Source organism: Quercus suber, unplaced genomic scaffold (assembly GCF_002906115.3).
Source record: "Quercus suber isolate HL8 unplaced genomic scaffold, Cork oak 2.0 scaffold_249, whole genome shotgun sequence".
Taxonomy (NCBI): Eukaryota; Viridiplantae; Streptophyta; class Magnoliopsida; order Fagales; family Fagaceae; genus Quercus; species Quercus suber.
This window is the reverse complement of record NW_027069705.1, coordinates 712,599-720,214: the sequence shown is the minus strand read 5'-3', so window position 1 is coordinate 720,214 and position 7,616 is coordinate 712,599. Positions and strand designations below refer to the sequence as shown.

General features: G+C 34.3%; 1 protein-coding gene across 4 annotated transcripts; it reads left to right on the top strand.

Annotated features, from left to right (window-relative positions):
• The first annotated feature begins 1,429 nt into the window (after positions 1-1,429).
• Positions 1,430-5,652, top strand: LOC112023854 (large ribosomal subunit protein uL11m). Of its 4 annotated transcripts, XM_065780865.1 has the most exons (4): positions 1,430-1,666; positions 1,886-1,942; positions 4,232-4,317; positions 4,946-5,652. In XM_065780865.1, the coding sequence occupies exon 4, from the start codon at positions 4,991-4,993 to the stop codon at positions 5,456-5,458; it is 468 nt and encodes a 155-aa protein (XP_065636937.1). In that variant the 5' UTR covers positions 1,430-1,666; positions 1,886-1,942; positions 4,232-4,317; positions 4,946-4,990; the 3' UTR covers positions 5,459-5,652. The 4 variants fall into 4 exon arrangements, with proteins under 4 accessions (XP_065636937.1, XP_023912245.1, XP_023912247.1 ...); XM_024056477.2 differs by lacking the exon at positions 4,232-4,317 and having other exon boundaries at positions 1,432-1,666; XM_024056479.2 differs by lacking the exon at positions 4,232-4,317 and having other exon boundaries at positions 1,432-1,666; positions 1,840-1,942.
• The last annotated feature ends 1,964 nt before the right edge of the window (positions 5,653-7,616 follow it).

Below are 7,616 nucleotides of genomic sequence, written 5' to 3'. Positions count from 1 at the left end.
TATTACCTTGAAGTAAGGTAGGAAAAAAAGAAGCTAACTGATTTTTTTTAATAAAAATACAGTAGAAAAATACTAAGTGCCCGTTTGTTTGGGCGTTTTGAGCCCAAAAGTTGCCTTTTTAAAAAAGTCAGGCCAAGTTTAGTGTTTAGTGAGTATAAAACGCCAACTTTTTGGAAAAAGTTGCGTTTTGGACGAAGGCATAAACGCACAAAACAATTATGAACCTCTGGAGGTCCACAAACAAAAAGTTGAATGCGCGTTTAAATGATATCCGTTGGGCTCTGTCGAAAAATACCAAATTACCCTCGATAAATGGCTTCAGTTCTCTCACGGTCCTCATTCCTCTCATCTCATCTCATCTCTTTGCTCTGCCCTCTCAATAACATATTTTCGAATCCAAACACAAAAAAAAAAAAAAATCTATAACAAATTCCCAAATCAGCTAAGGGAAAAAAAAAAAAATCAATCCCTTGCATGGGTGTTACAGACGATGTGCTAAGAGAAAAGGGAAAAAAAAAAAAGAGGGGGGGGGGAGAATGACTGAAGGAGAACTCTGTGAGTCTGTGGGTTCTGGGAAAAACAAAGAGCAGAAAAGAGTAAAGAAAAAAAAAAAAGGAAAAAAAAGAAAAAAAAAAGAGTAAGGGTATATTTTTAGTAAAGGGAGAAAGGAAGTGCTAAGAGAAAAAGGAGAAAGGAAGAAAGGAAAAAAAAAAAAAAAAGAGGAAGAAGGAGAGCTGGAACGTTCTGAACTTGGAGGAAGTGGTAGGTTGCAAAAAAGGAAAGAAGTAAAAAAAAAGGAAAGTGTAAGGGTACGTGGGTGGAGAAGAAAAAAAAAAGAAAAAAAAAAAGAAAAAGAAAAAGAAAAGAAGCGTGGTACGTGTGTGGAGGATAAAAAAGAAGAAAAAAAAAGAAAATTGTATCACAATATTTTCACAATAAATTTTAAGCGGTAGGTTATTATTAACTAATATTGGTGAGAAAAAAATAATTTTTTTAGAAAGAGAAAAGTTGATTTAAGTATGATGAAGTAATTGATTTAAGTATGAACCAAACTCACATAAAAAAAAAAAAAAAAAGTATGAAATAAACTCCCTTATATATATATTGTCATTTTTTGTAATTTACCCCTCAAACTGCCACTTTTATAAGTGCTAGCCAAACACTCAGTTTTTTCAAAAAGAACTTTTTAATAGTTTTTACCAAACACTCAATTTTTTAAAAATACACTTTTTTATTATGTACATTTTAAAAACTCCACTTTTTCATTATCTACTTTTACAAAAAACTAAACCAAACTCAGCCTAAATATGAGACCTACAAATAATAAAGTTATTAGCAGAAACACAAATATTACCGTTGGTGGGACTGCTGGTACTGTTAGCCCATTTTGATTGCTTTTTCTCCCATTTGGGCTTATTCGGCTTACTCGTGGGACCAATGTGGGGCCTCTAAACAATAGAGGAAATAAGCAAACAGTAGAGGAAATACTATCAAATAAGCAAAAAGCCAACTTTTCATCCACTCCGTCTCAGCCCTCAGACCGTAGCCGCCACACTGCCACCGCTTCTCTCTCCAATCTCCCACCGCCGAGCATCGAACCAACCTCACCGCCTCACTAAGTCATTTTCTCTCTCTCTCTCTCGGATCTCCAATCTCTCGATTTCAGGTTTATTTCTTTTATGTCTCACACCCACTCCTCGCTCTTTTTTGGTTACTATGTTCTGTTTGATAATTTTGTGTGTGTATATATATATATATATATATCCCATTCCATCTGAATAAATACTTTTAGATTTTGATCTCTCACAAAATTTGGTTTCTTTTTTTTTTTATTAATAGTGATTGGTATTTTGTGTTTTGATGGGGGCCCAAATGTATCTCTCAGTCTTTTCTTCTTCGAGGAACAGTACTCTGCACAGAGTTCTTGGCGGCAGACTGAAAGGTACCCTCTTATCTCTTCTCTCTTAGTTTGTGTGTGTGTGTTCTGGTTTGCCCCAAATTTGATGCATTTTGTTCTGTTTATGAATTAAAAAATGGGTTATGTATGTATATGATGCCCCAAGTTTGGTGTAGCTATTTCTGATATATCAAACACTATTTAGCTTTTCTTACACTTTGAAGCTTGGGTATTCGTATTTGTCATTTTTCCTATTTATAAATGCGTTTTTGTTGCTGTGGTTTGAAGCTACCGTTTTTCTTTCCTCTCTGTTTCTGTTTTCTTTAGTATTCTTCCTGTGTACTGCATCCACTTTTTTCTGTTCAATGAAATCCTTTGTTAGCTTTGTGACTTTAGTTTTTCCTTTTGGCTATTAGTTTAGTCGGAAATTTTCATTTTGAATGGTGGGTGTGATTTATTTTGATAGGTATTTATCAAATTCATGTCAGTTTTTATCAGGGTTTTCTAAAGTATTGCTTTATTGGCAAGGTTTAGGTGGTAAATGCTACAAGCTGTGTGTTAAAGTTGGCATTTTGACTTTAATTGAGTGGAACTAGTATTAGTTTTCATAATGAAATTTATTGTTTGCTGTGACTCTCACCTCACATTGATAACATTTGAAACTAATTTAAAATTTGGGTTTTTTCTTTTCTCTTTTTGGGTGTGTGTAAAGTTTGATGAATCATTGCTATATCACCTTAAAGTTTATTTGGGAGCTTTACTTATAAAAAAAAAAGGGTTCTTTGCACAATTACCGCATATATACATATATGTGTGTGTGTGTATATATATATATATATATATTTCTTTTTCTTTTTCTTTTTTTATGACGTGGAACCTCACCAAGGCAAGACCTTTGGACCCACCCCTGGAGAGTAAATCACGGGTACACAGTCCCACCTGCCATGTATCAGGTAATCCAGAGGAACTCCTAGCGGGGATTGAACCTAGGATGTCTGGGTTTATAGCTCAGCTCAAGCCTCCTACCATTAGGTTGCACCCTGATGGGTACAATTAGCTTTGATATTCATAGTTTCATTTCAATCCAGATACAAATGTTCCATGGATCTTCTATTTTCTAGTGTATAAGAAGAACGCAATGTCTCTGGTTGAGATTTGTACGTGATGATCCAGATAGAGTTATGTTAGGGTTGTGCTGCGTACTTCTCTTTGTAGCTTGTGTAGATTTATGTTAGGACAGTCACTGTTCTAGATTTATATGTATTTGTTGAGCATTGTGGACTATAATGCTTATCTCTTGTTATCAAAGCCCATTTTAGTTTTAAATGTTTGTATTTCTACAAAAGGTCTATTATACTGATGAAGGTATTCAAGATGCAGTTTCTTATTTCACTTGTTTATTAGAGACTTCACTACAGTCCATGAACCGTGATGGTAGTTTGTAAATGGCTGTTTAGGAAGTGATCTTTAGGCCATTTTCTTTGTTTTGACTTTTACCATTGTACTGTAGAGTAATTTCATAAACTGCAGCATCAAGATCTGTGGAGTACCACTTGAATTTCGAAAAGCTCTATGTATTAGGCACTAATTGTGGTAATTATAAGTTTTATATTCAGTTTGTTTTTCTTTTATTTTTTCATCTTTATAGTCTTGTAGCCATGAATTTGGAAAAGGAAACAGTTGAGCTCCAATTTTTTTTTGATATGTAATCAGAGAACTATTATTAATGAGTAAAAAATGAATAGTACTAGTTGTTCATGATGATGAACAACAAGAAACAGATGAAACAAACGGCAAAACAAAAAAGAGGGTAATCAAGAAGTTAATCTAAGGGAAAACATAAACTCAGAGAGAGAAGAAGAATCAGTAAAACCCCAACAACGAGACCACTCAAATTGGTTTGGAGCTATCTTTTTCCAACCCACTCTGTGGCAATCAAAGGGACAATCCATGTGTAGTTTTAGTCACATTACTTTTTTAATGAATCAAGTAACTTGTTTAAATAATATACATGAATAGTCTTATAAATCACCACGTAGTAAGTTGGAAGAGACAATTCAAACTAGTTTGGAGTCAAACTTTGTCCTTTGGAAAATTGTTATTGTATGGCTAAATACATGATATCATGTTAGATATTACAGCTAATTGCAAATTCGATACACGAATGCACTATCTGATAGTTGGTAAATTTGTATGGTAGAAAGGTCAAAATATTAGACATTCCACATTGCCCTTGTGCCTTGAAATTGGGTGGTGAAGCAAATTTCACGCTTGGAACATGCCATGCTTATAATTCCATGTTACTCACCCAACTAGGATATGTGGATGACATAGGAGATGCGGTTTGAATCTGAATCTCTTTTCTTGGTGGAAATAGCGGATTTTTGCATATGCCTTACAAGTTTATGCAAGATTACAAGGTTTGTGCTAAGAATGCTTTCTTTTGGAGTTTTAACATTAGCAAGCAACTATTGAACATTTTGGTGGCTGGATCAAATATATATTTAAAATCACTTACCAATTTCCCCTCCCCTTGTGTCTTTGTTACATATTTGTGCATGCTGATGTGGTCAGTATCTTGTTCTGCTTTGGTATAGTTAATCAAAACTTGCCAATGAGCTTTGGCCTAGACTGTTGGGAAAAAGACAATTTTGAAAATATAACCCACTGGGATAATATGAATGTTGGAGAAATCGCTGTTTCAAAAATATGAGCATTGGAGGAAAAAATATTTTTATGAAGTAGTGAAAGGATAAAGAGTGGCTACATCTTTTGGCTTTGGGGGCATGTTGATCTACTTGTCACTTCTATCCATTATTACAAATGTCATTAGATGCTATTAACTCGTTTCTACTTTCTGATTGATGCCTATTGACATATAGAATTTGAGGTACCTGCTAGATGTATGTGAGAGTATACTTGATATTAGGCAAATGATGCTATTGCTATCTATCAGTTGATTTATTTGCTGATGATAATGGGAAATGCGTGCTGAACTACTATGCTACGTTTCAAATGATACATAAGACACCTATGATATTTTGGCAGGGTGCAGCGTAGAGAAAGGGTAGAGGAAGAGGAAGAGGAGTAGGCATGTCGACCCTAAAAGAGATCCTAACACGACGGCCCTTGGCAGCAACTATCCGATTGACAGTGCCAGCTGGAGGGGCCCGACCCGCACCACCTGTGGGCCCAGCACTAGGTCAGTATCGACTGAACCTGATGGCCTTCTGCAAGGACTTCAATGCCCGCACTCAAAAGTACAAGCCTGATACCCCTATGGCAGTCACCATCACGGCCTTCAAGGACAACACCTTCGAGTTTATTGTCAAGTCCCCCTCCGTAACTTGGTACCTCAAGAAAGCAGCTGGAATCGAGTCTGGCAGCTCCCGCCCCAGCCACGTGGTTGCCTCCTCCATTACCCTCAAGCACATCTATGAGATCGCCAAGATCAAGCAGTCTGATCCATATTGCCAGTACATGTCCTTAGAGTCTATTTCCAAGTCCATCATTGGGACTGCAAATTCTATGGGGATTAAGGTTGTCAAGGATTTAGATTGACTATGTTAGACATTTATTTTTGACCTTCTAGAGTTTTTTCCTTTCAATTCTTCTTTAAAAGATTGGCTTCAGTTGTCATGTTTTATTTTCAGTTGAAGTTGAATGATTTTCTTTTTGTGCTAATGAGTAATGACTTGATAATAAGCAATGGAACTAGTTACTTAAAAATGGAACTGTTGTTTGATAACCTTTAAGGAACTAGTGTTTCAAAATGTGTACAAATCATATTTGAAAAATGTTGAAATAAATTTCTGTCCTTTAGACATTGTTGGGTCTTTAAAAGTGTTGCATTGCTTTCATTTGATTGTTTAATCTAGAATTGAGGAATTTGGTGACCCACTATACAAATTGAAGTAGCTTGAGTAATGTGAAGTATTAGGATTAGTGCTTTTAAATCTTATTGTATAATACTATGTATGACATTTTATGTATGACTTAATATTATGATTAATAAAGATATTTTATTATTGTCTAAAATAATTACAACATGAATATTTGGACATTATCATTTAGTCCATGAGATGTACAGTATGTGATTTATATGATTTAATCACAGAAGATATAAGTCACAAGTTTTTTGTAAATTTAAAATTTTAATTCGTAGTCGGTGATGAAATTGGGCGTTTTATCTGCGAAAATTATAACAAATCAACTAAAATGATTCATTTTGTTCATGAAAGTGGAGATTTCTAGTTGATATGTTGAAATATTATAAAAGTTAAAATATATTGAATTGAACCGCTGTGAGATTTATTATTCTCCTAACGACTATCAAATGAATAATAAATCTCATGACTTCTATTTATATAAACTCTTAATTTTAAGAGAATAATTGATTTGATCATGAAGTGTAGGTTGCTTTGATATATCAAGAGTGAGATTTAAAGTCTTGGTCAAAATCTCAGTATGTTGGGCAGTAACATTTAGTGTTGATGAAACATATATTTTCAATATGGAATTTATAATCTCTTAACGGAGATATAAAATATTCTTTTAATATAAATTTAATGGATTTGGTTATTCAGAGTATTAAGTCTAACCACTTTAGTAAGGAGTTACTAAAGTATATATTTATGAAATTGGATTTCTAAAATATATGATGAATAATTTAAATGATTAAACCGGGTACTTAAGGATTAAGATGTCGTAATCTTCAAAGTGTCAGTCTAAATTCATGACTTTGTATTATTACAAATATTTTATGAAGGGATTGCATGTATAATAAAGTCTTGGGATATAATTTATTAATAAGGCCTAGAGTGCAATTATATTTATATAGTGGTATTAAATATAATTAATAGCAACTTTGGACTTGTCAAGAGTTAACAGAAAAAATCAAGGCCTATTGGAGCTAGTGCCTTATTTTTTTTCCTTTTGGTCCCACTCCAAGCCATATGATAGGCTACAAACTGAATGACCCCTTGTGATTAAACTAATTAATTAATTAGCCAAGTTATTAATTAATCAATTTATCAAGCAATTGCGTGGAAGCACAAACAAATCACCAAAAACTAAATATGCAGCGGAAATTAAATGATACGGTGATTTGTTTACGAATGGAGAAAAACCTCGCAGCAAAAACCTCACCGGGTGATTTTCAGGTCATCACTTCCGAAACTCCACTATTATCAAATCAAGCGGTTACAAGTAAATGAATCCAAGTACCTTACCAACCTACAGTTGAACCCTTACCCCAATACCCAATTGGACTTAATCTGTAGTGACAATTTCCACTTTTGATGCACGGCTCCCAAGTACGTGACTAACCAATGCACGGATCTCAGTACGCGACTTCAAAACACCAACTAAGGAGGAGATGTTGGCTGCAAAGTTTTTCAGTTCATCCTACACAATGAAAATCAAGAAGATGCTTGGTCACAAAACCCTCTGGTACAAATACACAGCAACTTCTTCAGAGAGGATGAACTAGGTCAAGAATTTCGTCTTTGATCACAATTTGGTTGAACAAAGATTGCTCAATACTTTTGCAACTTATGTACATCTTGACTTCTCTTAAAACAATCATTTTATATGTTTAGAGTTTAAAGAAAAGAAAGCCCAAAAGCATATTCACGGATCCCAAAGAAATCATATCAGAAAATCTGATTTTATAATTCTCGACAGCTATCAAGAAGGTGTCGAGTTTTAATGAATTTGC

Excerpts from the sequence above, each read along its gene's own strand:
- LOC112023854 (XM_065780865.1), top strand. The coding sequence starts at position 4,991 with ATGTCGACCCTAAAAGAGATCCTAACACGACGGCCCTTGGCAGCAACT.